General features: G+C 39.2%; 1 protein-coding gene across 2 annotated transcripts in view; it reads right to left on the reverse strand.

Annotated features, from left to right (window-relative positions):
- Nucleotides 1–4323: 4323 nt before the first annotated feature.
- The window catches only part of AKT3 (AKT serine/threonine kinase 3), a 142355-nt gene continuing 121596 nt past the window's right edge, over nucleotides 4324–25082 (reverse strand). For both annotated transcript variants that reach the window (XM_088524160.1, XM_088524159.1), the window contains exons 11-14: nucleotides 21310–21524; nucleotides 19158–19245; nucleotides 8319–8421; nucleotides 4324–5677 (exon numbers count right to left, since the gene is read on the reverse strand). In XM_088524160.1, coding sequence (XP_088380286.1) covers nucleotides 5592–5677; nucleotides 8319–8421; nucleotides 19158–19245; nucleotides 21310–21524 — 492 coding nt within the window. In that variant the 3' untranslated portion in view covers nucleotides 4324–5591. The remainder of the gene's footprint in view (nucleotides 5678–8318; nucleotides 8422–19157; nucleotides 19246–21309; nucleotides 21525–25082) is intronic.

Genomic DNA, 25082 nt, shown 5'->3' on the forward strand with positions numbered 1-25082 from the left:
GTTACCATTTACTGTAAGACAAAATATTTCATTCTCTTGTATTTCAAGAATTATTAGTGGTTCAGCCTTAACATCAAAGTGTTTTTTATCTCCCTATTTCAATTTCCTGCCCTATTAAACTGCCAAACACATCTGGACTCCTCCCCAAACTGCTTCACCAATACGACAATAAAAACGTACCTAAAATTGCCTCAGGTCTTTAGGGAAGAGAAATCCTGCAGATGAGAAACTCTTTTCTAGTAGAACTACTGGTTTTCCACTCCGGCCAGGACGATGGTTGCAGGCCTGCCCCTACCTCCTGGATGGCTACGCAGCTAATGCGCTTCCGCTTACAAGTGCGTGCAGAAGGCGAGGCAGCAGCTTTACCTGCTGTGCCAAGCAGAATAACCCCGTGAGGTGACGCTGTGAGAGACTCGTGTAGGAATCGAGGCGTGGTGCTGTTTTCCACAGTGGAAAACTGCTTAACTAGAAGGAAGGACCCATACGCTGAAAGCCCACAGGGACATGGTACCAACGCGTGAGCTCCCAGAGCTGCTCTGCCGCAGCCCTTGCAGCTGCCCTGAGCCACAGCACCTACCTGGGCTCTCTGTGGTGCCACGGGGAAGGGTTCAGCGCACCGGCATCCACGAGTGGCCACATCTACCCGATGCTACTGAAACACGCTGGACACTAGGCACGCACACCTGGAAACTGGTTTTCACACTCGGCTCTCCTGCATCCCAGGGGTAGGCTTGGGTTGCTGCACGCAGGGAGTGTAGAAGGAACTAATTTTTCCACAGAAGCTGTTTTACTTCACGGCAGTTAATTATTCATTAGGCCACTAGGCACTGTAGTGTAGGCCACTGCAGGCACCACATCTACCCCAGATTGCGCTCTCCCCTTTGATTTTGCCACAGGGTGCGTAGTTGTACAAAGCTTCCAATATCAGATTAAGATATCCAGTCTAGAAAATACCACGTCCACTGCGGGGCATTACCTGTGAAGCCCTCCCTCCCCCAAGCGCCACAGCAGAGGCCGCATGCAGAGCCGTTACTGCAACGGCCACGGCCCGACACACCCGCCCTGCGCCGTGGGCGGCGCAAGGGAAGCGCTGCCTCAAGCACCCCCTTTTCCAGGAATGGGCTCGGGGCCGAGAGCCCGGCTGGACAGCGGAGAGCCGCCCGCACTAGTGCTGCTTCGCCCTCCCGGCCGGCTCATTCAAACCTCCTAGCCCAGCACGTGCCACTCGTAGGTGCCCACTAACCGCCCTCCCCGTCTTCTCCCTCTCCTTCCTCTCGTACGTTGCCCAGCTATGGGACTTGAGGCAACCAACGTCATGCGATGACAGATGCCGGGCGTTGTGAAAGGAACGCGGCCCTGTGTAATCACCATCTGCAAAGAATAACCCAGATTTACCTTAGAGCGTTTATGTTATCGGAAAGCACCTGTAGGAAACATGCTTGGTCTTGCTTTGTCATAAGAACTCTTTTCTGTGATATTGCACCTTAAAACTCACAGACTAAAAAAAGATTGCCCACTATTGCAAATATATCACAGCAAGTTACAGTTACTGCTAAGTCTTCTTGGCAAATTAAAGCTCTACTTAAATGTGCACAGATCATTAAATATACAGCCATAAAAAATAATCATCTACATTTCCTTATACAAAGAAATTAATTATTTTTTCGCATTTCAGGACTGAAGCATCTGATCTACATAAAGTTATTTAAAGATATGAAGTAAATATTTAACCCAAAACTTAAGAAATCTCTCATAACCTGCAATATAATCCTCTCATTTTGGTCTTCCTTTCTCTCACATGGAAAACATTAGAAATTTTATCCTCTAGATATTTAATAGTAACATTCACGTGTAAAAAAATAGTCCTCTGTGGCAAGCTTGAACATATATATATATATATATTTCCAAACCTTTAGAACAAAATTAGCATTAAAAACACAGATGTAGCAGATTGACATAGTGCTTTATTTAAGCTGTCTGTACGAAGGAAAATAATGTGCATCCCTATCATATACGTGTAAAAATACTAAGGATGTACAGTGTACAAAAACAGTTTCTTGTAGTTATTTCACATCCTTGTGGGTCATATACTTAAGGAAATAAACAGTTTAAGTATGACCAACAGTAATACGGTTTCTTGGGTTCATAGTCGTGTCTGCTTAATATCCTTAACCATATGACTAGATCTTGCATGGATCTAATGAAAGAACTAGCAAGGTCAAGAAATGTCACAAACTCTAAAGCTACAGGGAGGTAATTCAATTACCAATTTAGAGGTTTTTATTTAAATAAATACTTTACATTTCATGCTTGCCTGTAAAGCACTACCAGGAGCAAGATAAGGAAATTCTACTGTAGACAGTACAAACAGTAGCAGCAAAGTGTGTACATTGAGGTGTAATATATAGACCCTGCAGTTAGTAAGGAAAGACCTTACTTTTGTACTCTAGGAGAAGCACATGGCCCTGCAAGAACAGTCAGCTTTAAGAAGCCGCAAATAAAGATGAAAAAAAAAAAAAAAGTAAAAAGTGAAACAATACTGAAATACATGTTCTTTAAGCAACAGGAATGTACTGGAAGATGAATTAGTGTGGAAAGCAAAGCTGTGTGCAAAACTGCCAAAATCCAAACAGAAATGACCTATTTCCTCTGAGATGGCTGCAGTACAAGAGGGCATACTGTACATCATGGAAGTCAGTACAAGCTGGAGTCAAAGCCTGAAATGTGTGGTGCTTCGGAGGCTCGAGGGAAGCAGCCACCAGGCACTGTCCAGACCCGGCCACAACTGGGAACAGCAGAGGAGAGCATCAGAGGGTTCTCTCAGCACAGCATGACAATTTCTCTCTCATCCGTTTCTAACACTGGTGGCAGAGACAAGAATTTCCCAACTCCAGGCAGCATTAAGTGAACATTAACTCTCTCCATAAGATCAACCTGATAACAGTATTCTGGAAGGCAGATAATACAATGCAAAGTGAAGTCTTAAAGGGTTTTCCAATAATTCACCCACAGAAAGTTACTGCAAGCTGCAACCTAACTAGCTACACAATAACGACCTAACCACAGGGTTTCTTCTGCGCATGGAACTGCTGGCCAGAGGCACAACTCCACGTGGTCACTAGCTATAGGTGTCCTGTGTCCCAAAGTTTATTGCTATTAAAAGCTGAAAACAGAGGAAAAAACCACAGGCATATGACATAGCTTCTGGTCCACTGCAGTTTTAGTCTGTATGTGAGAGGCCTTTTCGGAGAACTAAATAATGCCCCGTCTATTCAGTAACCAGGTACTTCAGTCACTCGCTGCCTCAGTGCGGACGCTGCCGCACGAGCAGTGCAGAACGGACTCCAATGCATTTGCTGTGCTCCTTCCGTCTCCACAGAGCAGCAATCTCTACACGTGAGCATTTAGTGTTACGAGCTGACAGAATGAGATCCTACGCAGTTAGAATATACATCATGATATATATCTGATTATCCATCCATTATTAAAGATAAAACACAACACATGAAAAATTGTCTAAATTAGTCTGCGTCTTTAGCTGCCTCGCTGTAATGCCCATCTACCCCTTGATTGTCCCAGCACATGCACTGCCAGCAGTAGCTTTCATGCCAGGGTACTCAACTTCAGCTTCAAGAGGCTAAGGCATCTGCGAATGAACATTTCTCCTTTCAGACTCATCTACTCACTCACACAATGTGATCAGTAATACTCGGTGATATCACAGTCTTTGTGGGAGCTAACAAGATACGAACACAGAGATACTTCAAATGATAATCCCATGGAGTCAGGGTTGTCCGATGGCATCGGCAGGGGCACATGCACACCAGGACTGCACTCACTGGCAGCTACTTCTATAGCCCAGCTCCTAGCACCAAAGGGTTTATTATTAAGATTATCATTGCTGAAGATCAAAGCTAAAGTTTATGCACACATTCCGTTAGATACAGCTCTTGGGAAATGGAAAGACAACGTTTTCCTATCAGTGGAGTGTTGCTCGTCATGTTTTAAATTCGGTCAATCAGGTACCACGGTTACACACAACATGCTGGATTTCACGACTTATTTGGTTGAGGGCAATCCTTCCTTGAGGATGGCTGATCCAGACGTTTACTGTTTTAATTATTATAATAAAGTGCTTTTCTTGTAATCACTGTGGTCTCATTGTTCAAACACATTTCTTATAGAAATGGAAATTTCTATTGCGCTGTCAGGCTTTTATATTACGTGAATCCTCAATGGAGTACAGGATGTAGCTTTTTTCTTTTTCCTTTTATCTTTTTTTAACCCTTTGGCACATGAAGTTGGAACTCCTCATCTCCACTGCCAAAGAATTAAAAGATATTATTTCATTCACAAAAATCTGATTCTAAGCAATATGTACAATTTCAGAGCCTTGTTAATATTTCCACGTGGGAGAAAAGTGCATTATTCCCTTCAGCTTGTACAGTCCTTCCATATATTATAAAACTAACTGCTGTAAGCCTGTTCTACCTAAGATGTAGCAGCATTTGCAAACATGACACACACAATCCTTATCACTAAAAATAAATACTACTGTACTACTGCAGTGTAACAAAAAAAAAAAAAAAAAAAAAAAAAAAAAAGAATATTCAGAGTTAAACACCTGGAGAAAAAGCTATTTCACAAACTCAAAATGAAAACAAATAAGGCAAACACCTGTTTACCTTGGTGCACATATTTTGGTGAAAAGCAATACCATTATGCCTGTCTACATTCTTCAGCCATCAGAGGTGATGTATATCATGAAAGAAAAAGAAAAGCATGAAAAGAATGTTATCTGGTGCAAATTATAAGACCCCTTAAACAACTTCGACTGCTGCTTTTATGCCTTCATTTCTTGCATGTATAATGTTCCATTCTCCGTGATTGCACATGAACCTGGAAGTTCTAGGTGGCAGGCTGGGGGAGCCCAGCCCTTCTGCTTCTTCTGTAGTATTCAACAGTAATTAAAAAATAATATATATATATATTTATATATATCAACAGTTTAAGTCCTTCTCTCTCATGTTTTCCAAACAAATTCCAGCCAGATGTTAATGACAGAGACCTGCTTCAAGTAATGATATGCCTAACAAAAACCTTGCATATGTACATCACCACCCCTATGTTTCCTTGTTCTAACCAGCACAGACAGATCCAAGAAGGTATTATAAACTAGTCTTTTTAGACTAATTACAATTTTGATTCATCTTCTAGAAGAAGATAATCTGGACCAACATAATTTCTGCTTAGCCTCCACTGCGAGGAAAAGTAGATGACTATTTGCGCACAGAATATACAATGCTGAAGTCAAGTCATCTACCTTCAAATAAATTGGTAATTACTTCTTGATGCTGCTGTTGTATTGAGACTGTGGGCAGCAGCAACAGCAGAAGAGCGTACAGAAATACCGTATTTCATGCAGAAACCAAAATGGACTTTAGGTAGGTTTGGGAAAGAACCTTGTTCAATTTGGAATGAGCTCTGAAAGTGCCCCTGCTATCTTAAATAATATCTAGTACTGGTGGTGATGCTCAGGAATCATTTTCAGTGATAAACCTAAGATGACAGTGAAGCAGCAGAACAGAAAGTTATTCTCGTCCACTTGCAGAGTAGGAAAACTGGGGGAAATGCGGCCGCCTCTCATTGTCCATGCAGTCCATTCCGTCTTCGTCATCTGAAGTAAGGGAGAAGCTCAAGGTCATTACATTTGCAACAAAATTTTATTATCCCCCTGATCAGCACTACAGCACTCAGGGTTCAGTGCTGAAGTTAAGACTGAAATTCAAGTACACCTTTAAGCTGATGGACATAAAGTAAGATAATGCTGATTTTCACCATTTTTAAGTCAGTCATTATTTACTTCAGGGTTTTCTTAATTTTTATTTTGATACTCACCTGAGAACTCCAATTATTAATACCCTTCCTAGGCGAATCAAAACTTGCCAGAATATCTGTTTTCTGGCAGCACAGAGACCTTGTCAAATCGTTTGTTGATTGAAGCAACAAAACATTTTTTATTGCTTCATAAGCTGTGTTCAGGAAATTATATTTTCACTTCAGCATTATTTAAATATTCTTTCCTTCTGAATGGAATTAAAAGGAGGAATACCTAAGAAATGAACTGTTACGCAAGTTCTATGCATTTTCAATTCCTATGTATTATTAAAGTAATTTGTAAACTGTTTGTTTTTACAGTATTTACTGGGATCACAGGAAACATGGACTAAGCCAAATTCATAAATATTTTTATTTACATAATTCCTGCAGTGCCAATGGAAACTAGGCACCAGATGTTGCCTAACTCTGAGGATTTGAATCTATAGTCTCACACGGATTTTTAAACTGTGCTTATCCTTAAAGACACCAACTGAAGCTCTTATTCTAACAGTGAACACATATGGAGAATTACATTTGTTTGTATCTCCATATATTCTACACCTATAATCAAGAGGTAGGAGACTTTTGAGCAACTGTAATGATTAGGCTGCTTGATCTTGACATCTTGACAAGATGATTCCATGTTTCTGTAATTTCAACTGTACACAACTTTTACACCAGGTATTTAAATTAACTTAGTGTACAGGGCATGTTTGTTTCTTTTTCCTATCCATTTTCACTTAGTTTGACTTTCTTAAAACTTTGTGAACTAAAAAAGAAAGCCATTTCTGTAGCTACAGAAGGTCAGTGACAAGGTTTGTTACTGCGCAGTAACTTCCTGGTACGGTTAGCACCCCTCCGTCCTTAAAAGCCATTTTAACCTTGTTCTGCATCATCACATAAGGCAGAGATGATCTCATATTCCAGGCAATACTAGGTAAATTACCTGTAGATTTTAAAATAAAACTCATTACACAACAAATCTCTTTTCCTGTCACAACATCTCAGAAAAGGAAAAATCTCATGCGGGCCTGGAAACACTGCAGTTCACTGAAACTTAGAGCATTTCCCAGTTCCACATGACACAGGAGGGGATTCACCTTGGGCTGCTGGTGTGTGAGCGGCTGCTCCCCGGGAGCCACCCGGTCACTCTCTCTGGGTTGCAGCCGGGTTGCATTTTTGCAGCAGCCACGGCAAGGCCAAGGCAGGTAGCTTAAGATCACGTCGCTATTTATCACCTGCTCCAAGCCAACAAATTCCAAGCGGATGTTTTGCGGTGGCCACGTATTTCCTGCTGCTGCAGCCTCAGAAGGAAATAGCCATTCTTATTGCATATGTGAAGTTTTAAGAGATCGTGATTTTGCAATATTGCAATACTCTCTAAAATAATCCAATTGAAACACAATCTCTTCAAGTTACAAATCTGAACAAATCCTCAATGAGATAGATGGGAAAAGGAAAGGGTTTTTTTTTTCACAGCAGGACGACTTAGAATCACTTAAATTGCTGCGTTCTAACACTAAAAATAAAAAAACCTAGAAAAAGCTCCTGATTTATGCACCAACAGAAAACTAAACTGAATTCTAAAACACCAAAAAATGAGCGAGCTTTATGAGGGCATGATCAACTTCACCTACACCATTTATTGTCTACCTTTATGATGATCCTTTTGCTACCTCCAATTAAAATGCAATCTCTTTTAGGAAGGGAATTCGTTCGGGAATTCAGCATCGGGACTTTAGCTACTCTTTAACACCAGCATGGTAGTAACTTTGTTAAGCCCCAGCTTGGCTGATCAGATCATGATTCCTGTATATGTAGCGTGAGATGTATAAAAATAAAAACTGCAGTGAAGTTAAATTCAGCTCCAACAAACAAGGTCTGCAGAAGACATTAAATCTTTATTAATATCTTCTTTAAGAGCTCTGCTGAAGCACAATATTGAAAGTAAATTTCATTTTCATGTAATGGATATTTACACAAGGGACATCCACTTTTCTCTCTGGCAGCTGATGCTCTTTCTTTGGTCTGCAAAATATTTAAAATTATGCTTAGCACTCAAAATTTAAATAACCCATAGAAGTTAGAAGCAGTCCCCACATGCTGAAAGTGGGGTTTGTGTTCTAAGCACTTGGCTGAACTGGGACCCTTACTGACAACCAGGCAATGTTTGAAGCCAGTGTTTTCCCTAAAATAAAGAATTATGGAACCACTTGTGAGCTAAATAAAAAGCTGACTGATCATGTACTTAAAGCTTTTTAATTATTCTTACTTTAAAGGTACACTGTCACTGAGAGTTACTCTTGCACACATTTAAGAAATTTTTTACTGCCAATGGCAAGAAGAGATTTCTAATTAATCAAAACACATTTACACAGTACTTTATTATCGCAAACTGATCATTTTAAAGACAAGTTTATGCATAATTTCCCACTTACACTTTTCAGGCGGTGTTATTGTAATAGTCTGAGCTGTAAATTCTTCATCAAAATATCTGGTGTCTGTCTCAGATGTCACTTGAGGTTTAAAAGGAGGTACAAGCTGAAAAAGATTAAGAAACAAAACCAAATTACTACAACTGAAGCCAGCCAAATTACCACCAGGAAGAGAAATAAGGAACACTTTTACCCATACCCTAAACCAAGGGGTTTGTTGCAAGAGCCTCTGTGGAGATGCAGCTGGGTCTCTGATTCTTGGTAGCTATGACAGCTGTCCCTGTCCCCCAAATACTACCTCATGGTCTAGCTCACAAAAAGTCACTGCTGAATTCCCAGTACAGATGAGCTGACATCATTTTCAAATAAACTGAGTAACATAAAGGTAAATACCTGGAAGTTCTTCATGCCATTCCAATTATCAGCAGGGGCAAAGGCACCTTCAGGTACTTCACCAGAACGTTGTGCAAATGTAAAACTAAGGCAAAAGGGACTGCACAGGCTACGCATATATAGCAGCCTACAGCTGAACTTACATTTGAAATAAATTAGGCAAATATGAAAATAATTTTAAATTTGAAAACAGTCAGTTCAGGCCTAAGTGAGTTTTATGAAAACAACATTTCTGGATCTAATCCTACCTAACTGTTTCACAGCACAGTGCAGTATTCCCCAACAGCAAATGGTGAGTATCAGCTTACAGCTTACAGGCAGGAGGTCCTTGCCCACTTTAGCATCAGTCTTCCTATCCACTTTCTACCTTTAAAAATATAGTCTGTGGGCCAGTTAAAAACTGGAAGGCATGTTCAGTATGGAAATCAAGACTAAAAACTGAAATTGTATTGTGTTGGTCCAAAACTATAAAGCCGTTTAGTATGATATTAAAAAGCAATTCAGAGGGGATGATGTTTTTCTGATGTATCAAATCCCCTTTTTATATGAGGTGAATTTATGGTTCTGCTGATACTATCAGAGTTACTGCATGGTTTTTGCTAATTTTATTCTTTTTCTCCTCAACTGAACATTGTTAACATCAAACAACCAATTTGTTAATTTACTCCACAGCATAGGGAACAAATCTACAGTTAAAACCCCCTGCCACCAAGTTCAGTGCACTAGACATTTTTATGATTGACATGGTATATGCTCTGCATTAACTCTTATTTTGGGTCACTTTGTTTTAAAAATAATAACAGTCATTATTGTTATATTCAACTAAGCACTAGAAGCAGTTTTTTTGGACCACAGTCTTAAGCAAAGGAGACGACACAACCCACAAATGGAGCCATCCAAGATATGAAAGCTTGTCTGCTCAGGACCACACTCTTTGTAACCATGTAGTTCTGCAAAACCAGCCAAAGGAAGGACTCCTGCAGGGAGATGCTCTTCACTGCAAACCTCTAATCAGACAACCATTCAATTGCTAATAGTTAACAGTTTGGGGGTTTCTCAGGAAGGATATCTTCGCTATCCTTTGCAATATAAAGAACACATCAGAGTGCTGTGTCATTCTCTGGACACAGGATCACTGTCGTACACACCTCACCAGTCCTTCAGTGTTATCTTCTCTTTTGACCCTTTTCAGTTTGACTCTTTCCTCCCTGTAACAGTGTATTTGCCCTTTTAGAGCATACAGTAATAGCTATATTTTATTTGGTTAAAAATCTATCATTTATGTATATTTAAAATGGAGAAAAAAAAAGATAATACTTTTATAAAATTGAAGAGCTTTATCTAAAGATATAGAAACTCATCAACAGAAGAATCATCCAGTTACAAGTCCAGCTATACACAGTGTTTAAAAACAAAGGAATCCTTTTAACTGTACAAAACCCTGCAGGTTTCGGAAATTATCTTTGCATGCGTCATGGCCATCCCAGGCACAGTTCTGCACACTACAAAAACAAATTGTCCAAAGCTGTATGCAAAGCAGCCACAGAACAAAGCTACTGCAGTAACACATCTTGGCCTGTCCTTTTTCTCATATTTTCATTTTTCCAATATTTCAGAGAAGACCTTTGTAATTAAAAATAAAAATGAAAACAAAACAGTAAAAAGACCATATAAAGCCAAGCTGCATACTCAAATTACCACCACTGCACATTCTTTTACAAGACACACTTACAGCTCTCAAAAACTGATGTAAACAATTTTGGTAAGTTCATTATGAAAAAAAAAAATAGTAAATAGGTAACAAGTAATTTGGACAATTTTACTATTTCTCCAGTTAGAATATTTTTCCAGATACTTTTTTTGCCACAAAATCACAGCATAACTGGGGTTGGTAGGCACCTCTGGAGACGGTCTAGGGCAGCCCCCCTGCTCAAGCGGGGCGATCCAGCGCAGGCTGCCCAGGACGGTGTCCAGATGACTGCTGAGTACCTCCATGGACAGAGATGCCACAGCTTCTGCGGGAGCCTCTGGCAGTGCTCAGTCACCCTCAAAGAAAAGTGTTTTCTTATGTTGAAGAGCAATTCCCTGCGTTCCAGCTGGAGCCCACTGCCTCTCGCCCTGCTGCTGGGCTCCAGTCTGGCTCAGTCTCCCTACATCCTCCCTTCAGGTATTTGGACAGACTGATCAGACCCCCTGAGCCTTCTCTCCTTCAGGCTGAACAGCCCCAGGTCTCTCAGCCTCTCCTCATATGGCAGATGCTCCAGTCCCTCCACTGTCTTCATCCAAAATGCCAATTCATAAAAACAAAAAGTATTCATAGAAAAATGAGAGAGAAAAAACTCTCAACACATGAACTGACAGGCTCTTCCTTCAACACCTACTGGTGGCTACCAGCTTATTCTTGATTTTTCCCCTCTCCCTTTTCAGTCTACCAGGACTTTGCATCATCCCCATGTTTCCTCCATTTATCTGAAACAGTAACGGTTATAAAAATATGTTGAAAATTTTTAGTAAAGGGAGCATGGTACTAAGTGATTCTTAGAGAACAAATAGCAGGAGCAGCAGCAATCAGTTATTCCAAGCACTGTTAAAAGAAACGTCATCAGTCACGAGTACGGCCCGTAAGGAAAGGAAGTTTTGTCCTCCAGTTGTTAGACTTCCACGTACTTAATAGAAAACTGTCAGTCAGCAGCATGCAGGGAGAGAACTGATGAAACTCTGTATTAGGCCACCAGCCTGGGTAGCTTTGGGAGCAAAACAAGACAAATGCACAAAACCCCAAGCTATAGCCAGAAGGGAGGAATTCAATACAAAGTGCTTCACAGGTGCTTTGAGATTCATTTTTCTTAGAGAACCATCTTTCATATTCTAGACATTAAAAGCAGTAGGACTGTAATAACAAAGAGGGCAGCTCTCACCAGCAGCTTATGTTGATGTTTAGACAAGCTATACCTTCACATACATCAACAGACAGCCTACGGAAAAGAGAAAACGGCAGCTGAGATAAAGATGTACAAATGCAACTCAACAGACAGCAACAGGAAGGGGTTTTTTGCAATTCTTTCCATATACTTTGCTTCATTCCCACCATCACAACTGTGAGGACAACTAGAGCCAGGATCATTCCTACTGAACTGTCCTATCCCACCTACACAGACACAACTGTGTCTGAAACCTTCATAACGACCACATGAAGCTCCTGATGTGTCATCACATGCACACCACCCCCTCCCCAAATGAAAATCTTCCTCTGACCTCCATACGCTTGGTATACTTCCAAGACACACTCCCAGCTTTGGAGGGAGACCTCTAAAAATAATTTACCAGTTCTGTAGAATTCTTGTCAAGAAATGAGGAACCGGCACACGGAGCTTGGGCACCACCTCCAGAAGAAAATGAGAGAAATGCAATAAGAAATCCTTTCCTAACAACCTTTCACATAAAATGGAAGCACAAGAAATGGTGCAAATGATGTGTATGAGTGTACACAGAGGGATACCGCACTCGGACAACACGTTCAGGAGATTAAAGACAGAACCATTCACTTGAGGCAGATTTTGTAAGCCATGTCACTAACATGCCAGGCCATCCTACAGAAACTTGGCAATTATTTTTTTTGGAAGAGTGCCACCTTTGTTCATTAGTTGTCAGATTTTGTTTAAAAACAGAGAGCAAAATCTCCAGAAATTTTAGCTATAATGAGATATGGCCATCAGAAATATGAGTAAGGTGCAATTGCTGCAAAATAGCCCCTTATGCTGACACAGAGCCTGAATAATAACTGCGAAACTCTCATACATCTCAAAGGAGATTTAAACTCAGAGGCTCAATGGCACAGAACAAAATATTACACAACGCTATTAACTACAGCTCCAATGATCACAACATGAAGACATCTATCTATACCTAGTGGCATTTCATGATGCCACAAGGAAACTGGCTGCTAAAAAAAAAAAAAAAAAAAAAAAAAAACACCTTCACAGCTTATCCTCCCTTCTGATCTAAGAAATCAAAAGTCCACAGGAGTAACGTGAGCACAGCAAGGCACACACAACGGTAGCTGTCCAAACGCAGCGCTGGGAGCTTTCGTCAAGCAGCGGCTCTGCCGGTTCGCGCGACAATCGCCCTGCTCGGTCCCCGCTGCGCCGCGGGGCAGCCCACTGCATCTTCAGCAACCAGTGACTTACTCTAAGGGTCAGAAATACATATTTTAGTGTTCATATGCTAGACACACACTCACATGCACATATACATACAAATATATAGAGACAATATATGCGTGTGTGTGTGTGTGTGCGCCTGTGTGTGTGTCTGTTAAAATAAAGAAACAAAAGTTTAAACTCTAATGTTTAACTTACAGCTCTAAGATTTACGGTTTAAAACACAAATTTAATTTCATACCTATCTGTCAGTCTGAACCTGCCCCTGCCCCTGATGCTATAACTAACAGAAGAAGCAATATTAAATTCTTAATATTCTGTATTATCTTCAGTGAATGGTATTTCCATTGTGAATGGCATTCATTGAAAATGCAGTCTGAGAAAACCCGCTTCTGCCATAGTTCAAGACCTGGGAAACTTGCCATGCCTCTTGGGGGAGGAAAAGGGAGGGATAGGGGAGGATTAGGGGTAAGTCCAGCATCTCACTGTTACGACTACAGAGCGATAAACAAGCTGCACAACACACCTTGAGCTTTCTAAACCAGCTACACAAATACTTCAGTACTGCAGAAAATATTTAATGTTATTAACTCAAAGATAATCCGTTACTTGACAGCAATTAGTTGTCTTGGTGTTATATAGGGAGTGGCTGAGTCTACCTGCAAGTAGCCGTGATGCACTCAAACTGCCAAACAAAAAATATGACCCTTAACAATGTTAATCTTTTCTTCATTCTCCTTTTAGTTTAAAAGGATTTTTCCTTCCATGCCACTCAGAATGAACTCTATGAACAGACTGCAGCCAAAATATATTCCAATATGAAGTGTTCCAAGAGTACATGGTGCAGCTATCCACCTCGCCCAATGACTTATTCAAGATATTTAAATAAACTAGATTAGAATATCAAAACTCACAATCACACTAATTCTTAATGTGTCATATAAATGCCACAATGTTGTTCAGTTTAAGCATTCATGAGGAATAACCATTTAAATCTTAGTTTTGGTTCTACTTCAGTACGACGTTCTGGGTTGTTCAATTAAAAAAAGCACTGTTCTATCGCAATGTTTCCTCTTCTATTTACTGACAAATTGAAATATATGAGATATGATTTCTGCTTTTCTCATATCTTATGAATATGAAAACGAGTATTTTAATAATATCTTGTATGGTCATCATACGCTGTATTTCAGAAAGTTTCCAACTAGTTTATTACTCAAGTCTGACACAGATCAAAAACCATATCAAAAGTACTTTCTGGCTATAAAAGATAATTCAGTATTGTTAATTAGGTTAATAAAACTCATACTCAGAAATCAGACTTTCGTCTACCTTAAAGTTTCCTGGAGAACTGTGCTGCCAATTCTGCCAAGTCCTTATCTTCCAGGATCAAACAGAAGAAACAAATTAGCCAAATCCAAAGGAGGAAAAAATAAATTATACTGTGAGAAGGGATTTACATTGCTGAAATGCAACCATACGTTCTCATCCTGTCCCAAACATGCTCAGCTCTAACTGCTGAGAACATGCTACGATTCACAATGAGAAAAAATATCTGTACTAACAAAATTGCTAACTGAAATTCACTGACTTTAAAAGGACACCAGCAATGCTCAGTCTTGAAATTTGGTTTTCCTCATTCACATCTGTTAATATGTGCTTACTTTTATGCTTCACTTATCCTCCCTCCAAAGCAAATATTTGGTAATCCTAAAAATACTAAAACAAAACCTTAGCTCAGTCTTTTAACATTGGCAGTATAGGAGTGTATGGGAAGGACAACATTCTAGTAAGCAGGAAGACTGCAAGGCAAAGTTTCCGAAAGTCCATCAATGACACTATTTTAATTAAAAGTATGTGAATCTTTAAAAACACTTATTTTTCTTTACCAGTGATAGTTGCTTTTTTGTTCTGTCTCTAATCTGAGGTCAGTTACCAAAGAAAACCGGAGCTGCTGCGATTCTGTAGCCTGTCAGTCTGTACGTGTTTACCTAAGAAATCCTGAACGCTTGGGCCACGGTTGGACCATGGGCCAACAGTCGCACCGCAGGGAGGGAAAGACTAGATGTACAGAGACTTTTCACAATATCCCTGAAGCTAGTTCTTGAAGACGGATGCTCCCCAAGGCCCCCCCCCCCCCAAATTAGGGGTTCCCCAACGGGAGAGACAGCAATTTGGTGCGTCTCACCCCAACCCACGGTAGCAAGTGGCCCTGGCAGAGGGACGCGCAACACGAACCCTCACGCAACCAGGCTGCATTAGTTTTGGTTGCCCATGCAGAAGCAACCAAATGGCCAACACAACAGAGTAACGGGAACCTCTAGGACCACAGTCACAGGAACTGGCTTAAGATTCAGAAATTCTTCTGCCACTCTTCCTTTCTGCAAATGAAAGCTGCTAGTGGTGGTGACAATGTGCTGGTGGCTTGCACATTATTTCAAAACATCTCTGGAAACACAAATTATAAGATCGGGCTGGTTAGCAGTTTGCTGATCTCTTTCCTGCTTTGCATGGCAGCAATGCCAAGGCAAGTCAGAAGGGTCAGTTAGCCAGGCGTTATTACAGTGCCGAGAGCTGCACAAAAATAGCATAACTCCAACAGGAACTGCCTAAAACCAGATGTTGGCATTTTCCTATATCCTTCCTCTTCCTTAAAATCTAACAGAGGAAAGCACTTAACCATGGATTTAAGATTACAGTTACCCTGCAGGTTTTTTCCAGGCCTGAAAAGAGGATCTCCTGATGTGCTGCTGCTGTCTCAAGCAAAGCCAAGGGAGCCAAAGCTGAGGCAGAGGAAACGGCCTCCTGCACGGCTGGACTTCCCGCTGGCAGCTGCTGCCCTCACACCAAGACACCTCCCGTCGTGTGCGCTTCTCCTTGGGTCTTCAGCAAGGCCGGACACGTTAGCTTTAACCTTCACTGCCACTTGCTGCTACTCCCCCCTCACGTGTTAATGCTTCCCTGCTATGCCCAGGGGATAAATTTGTTAGTACACCCTAATTTACTTCAGCAATAATCAGATATTATTGGAAAACAGAGGACAACATATGTATCTCAGCCCAGATCCCTGTACAGCTTCCTTTTTGTTTCATCTATATTATAAGCAGGGGGGAACCCACGTCTGGATTTCCACTGACATCAGGCTACCTGAGTGTTTCAAGCTGCGTGCCTGAAGATGTACCTAAATTCCTACCTCTAAATTAGTTCTCATATGTTTTCTGTTCAGTGAAAAACCCTAGGCAAAACATATGAAAATTTAATAATATTTTTGTAACCCAAATAAAAAAAAATCCTGAAAGAGTTCTTAAATGAATAACAGAGAAATGTCAAAAAGCTTCATGTTTCTAGCTAAAAATAAAACAAGTATTTTATTTAGAAGTATATGGGCTTTTGAAGTTTTCCAAGTTTGCCAAACTATTCAATCCCTCTTACTCACGCAGAGAGATAAAAACTCATCAGGGCTGAGATGATCACAGGAAGAATCTGGCACAGACTGCTCTCTTTCATATACCCTCATTTTTTTCTGCCAAAAATAAATACATATGATCACAAATGCTAACTGCTATCTATTTATCATTTAAAGGTAACACCCTTCTCTGCTCTTATGCACCACACAACATTTTATTATCGCTGTGTCATACCCAATTAGTTTAATTAATTAGGGTTATCAGAGAGCTAGCAATTCCATTTGACCATTCGGATCCATCTGACCCGACAGAGTTACTCCTTGAATCTAATCTTCTAACTTTGTGGACACACAATATGTCTCTAATCACACTAGTGAAGTAACAACCTATTAAGTACAGATGTACTTTATCTCTAGTAAAATCCATAAAATTATCAGCACAATAGCATAGCGTGCACATGTACAACACTATCCCCCCCAAAACTATTTAGAATTTTTGTTTCCCTTAATTCAAATATGAACTTCAGTAATTTCATTACTAACAGAAACACACTCCTCAAATGTAGGTAGGAGAATACAGTTTCATGGTGCATAAACCTTAGGTAAAAATACTGTGAAATGTTTTCATTAGGCAAATAATTACCAAATAATCAACTATAAATTTCTTCAAGTGATCCTACTACTGAAGACTATACTACTGATAATAAACATCAACAACAGAAGCAAGCATAGGATAAATCTCTTTGAAAATCTAATTTCTGTTTGATGCAGATTCCTTCTGAGTTATCTTAGAAATTATATCACATTTTAAAACCTCGAAGACATTGATATAGACATTAAAATAAAGAAAATGACCCCAGTGAAAGCTCATTAATCATATGATTATGTTTTGACTTTACATTTCACAGCAAGGTCTTACGCTCTTTGCATAATTCAAAAGTGATAAAACTGTGTGCAAAAGGACTGGACATTTTGAGCAACCAAATGCATGGTTTTACAATAGGAATAGAAGTAATTTTGAATTAAACAGAAAAACATATTGTCAGGAATAATTTCGAGTAGTTGTTTTTCCATGAAGAACACATTGTGTGCCAGTAATGCACAAGAAGTAATTCCTATGAATCCTCAAAGTTGATTGTTTAATTGAGGAAATACAATTCAGTCTTACTAGCAAGTTTAGTTTCTCAAAGCAGCAGTGGACAAAGGAAACAGTGCATGACTACAATTTCTCTTGTTATAAAGTCTTTGCTAAGCTTTACTCACCTCGATGCACATGGAAGCAAAATATTTGCATTTACAGAAAAGAAAAATACCTCCTATTTTATACATATACCTCCTATTTTATATTTTTTTATACAGAAAAATACCTCCTATTTTAATACTTTATATAAGACACGGGCCTTTTATTTAAAAAAATCAAAGCATAGGCTTAAAAGTTTAAAAAAATCTCTATTTTCTTAACTAAAAGAAGAGTTGAACAGAGTGTAGAATTGAGAAGTCTTTAATGCAAAACAATTAAGAAATCTTTTTCAACATAGCAAGAATGATCTAACAGCTATTTTTCTTTTTCACCCACTCCCAGCACCTTGTACTAATAAGTTTGGCAATACAAATGATTTTAGTTTTTCTGTTTGTTTTGTTTTTAAGAACTTTGGACAGGTCCTAAACTTAAATTTTTATATTTTATCAAGTACTTCTATACAATGTTCTTACAAACGGCCAGTGTTGACCTCACAGAGATATCTGATTATAGTATTTTTTTTGATTATTTATTTAACACACTTAAGCTTATATCAAGTAATTTCAGATAGTATCATATTTTTATCATAATATACAAGTTCTCATTCCAATTCTGGTATTTGTCAGAAAAATATCAGACCACAAGCACACAGCCTGAAATTGCCAGTTCAATAACTTAAGAACTGTCTTACACTGTAGCCCAAACATAGTCAGCTTATTTATACGTTTTCCATTTCCTTTTAAGTAAGCAAATCAAAAAAGGAGAAAAATCTATCTTTTAAAATTATATGGTTCAACTGGAAGATTAACAATATAAAACAGCTGGAAAAGAACAGAAAAAGACCTTAATACAAAATAGAACAGAAAACAGAAAAAGACCGAAAGAGCAGGAATTTGTAGCAATAAGTAAATAGTTACAGAAGTATTGAGATATCTATGCCTGCCCTAAAATAAATTAACTAAAATTGAACTTCACTACTGAAAAATGTAACTTAATTTTCTAAAACCATCAAGAAAGTGTTGATCATCACAGGAATAAGACTAAGTTTAAACAAAACCGTTCAAATTAAATCCCCAGTACCTTTTTTCTCCACAAGCTGTTTTGGCCAAATATTTTAATGCTATTTTAATTTTCTTAGGTATGTATATTTTTTAAATTAGTTTGATAAAAGATTTCTGCTTAAATACTAATGATCAGATATTTGCTATGAATCCCTTTCAGTCATTCAAATTTCAAATTTCTATAAAGACAAATAAAATCATAAGTAAAAAGATAGCACAAGTAGTATAACGTAGCATAAGTAAAAGTAAAACCTTCCTTTACACCTTCTCAAATATCTTGGTTCATATACTTACTTTCTTTTGAAGGGCCACGAAGAAGGAAGGGAAGGAAAACACTGAGCATTTAAATAACATGCAGAAAATCTCTGCTGAGTTTACTTTGGTTTGAAAAACTTATTTTTGATCCATTTGCAAATTATTGATGAAAAACAAAAATTTAAATAACTTCACCCTTATTTCGAATGATTATTCATTTGCATTAATATGAAAAGTGAGAGTAATACTTCAGAGTAATACTCCTACGGCTATCAGTTGACATGATCTTGCAGAAGCCAGATTATTCAACATCATATAAAGACATACCTTTTTATCATATACATCCTGCCAGTTTACTCCAGCAAAGAAACTATGACGCATGATTTCTTTTGCATCATCTGGGCCTCCACCAAGTCTGAAGAGAGAAGAAAAAATTTCACATTATACAAGCTTTATTTTTAAAGTGTGACCATGTTATTGTGACTGTTAGGAAAGTGACCATTTATTTTTGAACAGCCATCCACAATTCTCACCTGTTTAATATGAAATTCTGGTGATATCAAGAAAAAGTGGTAACAAAAGTATTTGAATAACATTCCATTCTCTTTGATTATTCATTACTGACCATGACAAGCATTTTCATAGTTCCTCTGCTCTAGAAACATACTTATCTGTGGTTTTCTTGAAAGAACAACTGACTTTCTGGCACTGTTAAAAAACAAAACCAAAACCAAAACCAACTCTGACACAATTTTTGCCAAGGAGATGCCAGGCATGGAATCAATAATGATTCACACATCATTTTTATACAGTCTTCACTGCTGTTGCATCTGGGTGCTGTAACAATTAACCAATTACCATAAAATAGTCTCAATCTGAGTCAATTAGTATAAATTAATAAATTGTAGGCCTGCTGAGAAGGTTATTTAAAGGCCGTTGTAAATAACCACAGTATTCACTGTGGCATGAGGCTTGCCAAAGCCAGACTCTGGCACGTCAACTCAGAAAGCGAATGCCATGAAGAGCAGCCTTCTGCGTTGGGTGACGTTGCCCAAGGTGCTTTGAGCTTGTCTGAGTGCTCACTGCTGCTCAGCAAGGAGGGTCCCAGGCCTGCCCGCTCCCTTCCAGCTGCAGCCTCCCTGCCACTGCTGCAGTCCCCACGGCACTCTGGGGGACAATTCAACTCACTAACCTGGAAGAAACCCAACTCAGCAATGAAAATGCAAGAACAAACTGGCAGTTTCCTGGTGCATTAGCAAGTCAAGTATGACCCAGCAATGAGGTCAGTGAGCTTCCCTGGGCTGCAGTTGGGAGCCACACATCCAGGAGAGGGCATCAGGGGAGGAACCCTCGCCTCTTTCAATAGAAGTCAACTGTTGGGATTGCCCAGTGCTCATGTAACTTCTCCCTGAGTTGTAAAGTTTTCTGCTTCCCTGCAGCCTCCAGACTTCTCTCAGTATCTTTCTATCCAGCTGTGCAGAGAGAAGCTGAGCTCCACTTAACCCCCTGTTTATCAGCAGCTAACACCAGAACTTGAATATGAATAAGCTTATAAACATAAGCCTGTCATAAACACTATTGTCTGCAGAGATTAATTACAGGCAAGTATCTTTTTCATTCTAAAGGTTAATTATATTTGATGGGTCAGATTGTTCAGAGACTAAAATGCATTAGAAGTTGCTACAGTAACAAATTTTCACTTTTGTCTCCTTGTATTTCAGTGGTTGCTCAGAGTCTGCTTGCATTTCTGTATGTCTAGTGAAAAGGGACTTTGCGGGGCAGCCAAAGAATGACTGACTGCTTGTGCTATGCTGTCCGGAGAGAAGGGAGCCTGCACCCCCACAGCAGGCTGAGAGACTCCCAAGAGGCGCATGGAGCTTGGGGCAAAGAGACAACCTAATGACACATCTCACTCATTTACAGAGGGATTTATTTTAGAACCAGAGGGAGACATTGCTTGTCCAGTGCATGGAGCAACTGGCAGATGGATGGCCTTAAAAAAAAAAAAAAAAAAAAAAAAAGACCTGGAAGAAAAAGTCAACCAGAAAAGGGCGCAGGCAGCAGTTGGTGATACCTCCTTTCAAGCCTCTGTATTTAAATCTGACTCCAGAGATGTGTATTACTTTCTAGTTTATGTGACCTAATACGTGATCTAGGTGCTCTTAATAAACTGCAGCTGTGGATGCGAAGCCTTTTAGCATCTTCAGGCACGATCCCGTCCAAGAAAATACAGGGCAGTCCTTACTCAACACTATAGCCAACTCAGGGTCAAGTAAGTCATACTCTCCATAACTAATTTAGAGCTTACAAGTAAAATGGAACAAAGAAACAAAGTGATTTCACTTAACAGCCATATAGACCCAGATTTCCAGCCTGATCCTCTCTGTTGCACAGGGCTGTTTCCTGTACATGTAAATCACTTTAAATTCTTAAAGTTAAAATTTATGATACTAGGTCCTCAGAGTTATTCTACACTTACCGCTTATTTGGATCTTTTATCAGTAGGCCTGAAAGTAATGATTTTGCATCTGCAGAGAGAGTTCGAGGAAATTTTATGTCCTCCATTAGTATCAGTTCAAATAGCTTTTCATGATCTTGGTTGTAGAACGGTAATCTCCCACACATCATTTCATACATGACAACTCCTAATCCCCACCAGTCCACTGCACGACCATAGTCATTATCTTCCAATACCTAAAATGGAAACCAAAACCAGGTGTAAGATAAGAGGCTACTTCAAACATGACCATTTTGGCCCTTTCTTGGATTCTCTCTTTATGAATGTGTTTTTAAGGCTTTATTTCTGCAACACACAACCAGGACTCCAAGAACCCACATCCAAATACACACAATTGCAGCAGTGACCATACACTTCAGCTAGCTGAAATTTCAGACATAATGAGAACTGTATTGCCAGTCCAAATGTAATTCATCAGAAACAAGCATAATATAAATTTCAGAAAGTCCCCTCCCTCAAATTGTCAATACTGCATTTTCCCCTTTCCTATGTCTTGCTTTACAATTACTTTTATAATGTATATAGCTTTAGTAAGATTCACTTAAATCTACTGGCCCTGCCACCTCAGTCAGATTCCTCAGGGAAAGTGAAACACTTGCCCTGCTCAATCACTTCCTTTCTCTTTAGCCCACCCATAAGAATAGACTGAAATTTCAACACACCTTAATCTCATTAAGGTAATTTATTTCTTTATAACTTTTGTTTATATTAAGAGCCCTGAGAACATATCTTCTGACAGGTCCACAGTCTGCCAGACTGTGCTAATACATAGAAATATGATGGCCTTCAGTATTTATGCGCCTAAAAGATGACTTACTCCACCATTCCTCTTAGCAGCCCCATTCAAAATCAGAATAAGGAATCTAAACCATATGTCTTGACTTCAATAAATTGAATATATCATTCTATATTTAATATATCATTAATATATCTTTCTGCAGCAAATACTAGCAGTTTAGGCACATGTCTTCTGTATTACATATACCACATACATGCACGCAGTACCTCTCAGTTTCCTTAGTGCTTATGCGTTCCTTATAGGCATGTTCCATTATTATATTGCCTCTATTTCTGTAACTTAATATGTAGATATATTGATGAGGCAAAAACAATAAATTTCAAACTTTAATAGTAGACATTAGGACTAGATGAGGGCAGCTAATCTACTTGGGGTATATTTATGAGGAATTCTACAAGATTTATGTATCATTAAAAGGTAGATTCTGAAAGACAGCATGAGTGAAGAACAACAGTAGTAATTAATGCAGTCGAATTCAGTTTTCACTATCCTTAAAGAACAGTAGAAGGAACATGATGAAAAGAGGTATATTTCAAATCCCTCTTGCGCATATAAGATTAAAAAGCATAAATATTAACACATTAACACATACTATTTACAACTGTGCCAAAACACACAGACTCGTTACATCATTGATATTTCCAAATAAGGGGTGAAACTTTGGGAGGTGTAAAATACAACAAATTATCTGAATAAGTACATATGACAAAACTAACTAAAATAACTCTGGCATTGTAAAATTAATTAAATGTTTTATGAGTTTGAGCATATTGCAAGTTATTTGCTGAAAAAAACTATATGAAATCTGTGACACTTAACATCTTTAAATGTCTTCAGCCACAGAATAAAAACATTATTTTTTTCTATTTTATGTATTAGCACTGCTACTATTTCCCCTATTTGTACTGTTGTTTATTCTCTTCTTTTGAAGCTAGTAAAATACATAAAATTGTGAGGCAGGGATAGATTCTTCTTTCAAGGGGAGATGTGGCTTGAATGTGTTATTTATAAAACAGGCAATGGGAAGATAAAACCTTTCATTCTCGAACAAGGCAAATCACACGGCCAATAGCTGAAGCGAACTGTATCAGGGGCTTTACCTAATTTATGCAGGGCTTTACCTAATAATAATAAAAAGTATGAGCAACCTTTTGCTGCATTCCCATAACAGCAACAAAACAGTAGTACAAAGAAAGAGCCAAATGTGATTTTTAACCTCTTTTTACATAAAATCATAAAAAAGCATAAAAGCTGGATTAACTGCCTCCCGAACCCGCGTATCACCAGCCGGGTTCTCATCCCCAGCTGGCAAAACTGGCAACTCTTTATTTTTGTTTAAATACCTGGTTTACAGCCAGCCAGAGAAGCAAGAGCATCAAAAGGGTTTAGTTTAGGCAAAAGGAAAACAATTCTGAAAAATGTATAAATAAAGAATAATGCATCTCAGTTTATGTTAATATAACTGTTATAAATTTATGCATAATGCAATAAGCATAAATAGATACTATTTTTTTAATTCCTTCTTATTCTTCCTGGTGTTAAGAACCTCTCCAGTACTTGCAGTCTGTGGAAGTGCTGGAGCCCAGTAGCTCCTGCGTTCAAATCCATATAATGAGGGTAATCGTGAGAACATCATATACATCACCCTATCACTACAGAAGCCTTTTCAAACACTTATTGGATTTGAGGGATTTGGGTTTAATTATAATGAACATAGGTCAAGAAAGCCTCAGCTCAGTGGTAGGAGAAACCTGACACAATTGCATACTTGATACCTATGCGTAATCCAATCTATTCTGTACCGTGAGATGGGTACCTGCTTTCAGAAAATCCTTCTCAGGCCACAAGGACAGGAGATGAGCAATAGCTCACCAATGCCTGTCCACAGGCAGACTCACTGGGAAGTTGCGTACTGACTCCGCACGCTGCCCTTAGACACAGCCTCCTTCCTCTCCAGTCAATTCTTGTCTTCAAGTGAAGGTTGCTGTGCACATACAGAAGTGAATAGTGTCCTAACAACTCAGTCCCTTCAAGGTCATTGCAAAAAAATACGGCAGGCCCACCAAAATCAACCTGTAGGGCACAAGCTGAACTACTCTTGTATGTTACAAAGCAGTATGTTAGTGTTTTCTAGGGATACCGAACATAAGGACAGCACAGAAAACCTAGGTTATAGAAATAGCAACTCTCCTACCACATACTCCAGTCAGCAATCTCTTCATGAAGAAAAGATGAAGCTACATGCTTCCTTCTCCAGAATTTGTTTCAAAAATCAAATCTTTCAGATGCATGACTTCCCTGGCTTCATCCACTTCATGTGTCATTTTCCAAAAATCCAAATGACCTAGTCAAGATCTAAATGAGGTTTTAGGAGATGAGAGGTCTAGTGTGTTCTGACTTCAGTGTGTGGGCAACATTCATATTCACTCATTCACTCACCATCACATCATCACTGTACTCAAATGACTTCCCAGTATCTGAGGTAGGCTGACTGAGGTTCAGTTTGGATAACACCATGGAGTATATAAGAAAGAAATATATGCTCAGCATTTTTATTAATTGAGGGCAATTTCACTCCATTTGCTATTAAGGCTGCAGCTCAACAACTGCTTCTTTCAGATATGGTGCTACCCTAATTCATGCTCTCCTTCCTGCCCCCTTGCCATGCTTCACCTCCAGTATGTTGCAGTTTTACAAACAAACTAGTAGAGAAGAAAAGAGGAAAAAAAAAAAAAAAAGGTTAGAATCTTGTTTTGCCCAGGGTTATTTTTAACCTGGATTAAGTTTTCTGACCGAATTCACCGCATAGTCACACAGTGGAACAGCCAGGGCACAGGGGCTTAACCTGGCACTGGGACAGCAAGAAAGGCTTGTCAGAGTCTGCCCTGCAGCTCTCAGCACAGAAGTGACACTCACTCTCCCGGCTGGTCCTGCT

Source organism: Tinamus guttatus, unplaced genomic scaffold, assembly GCF_059628265.1.
Source record: "Tinamus guttatus ecotype Peru unplaced genomic scaffold, ASM5962826v1 Tinamus_guttatus_pri_ptg000208l, whole genome shotgun sequence".
NCBI classification, from domain to species: Eukaryota; Metazoa; Chordata; class Aves; order Tinamiformes; family Tinamidae; genus Tinamus; species Tinamus guttatus.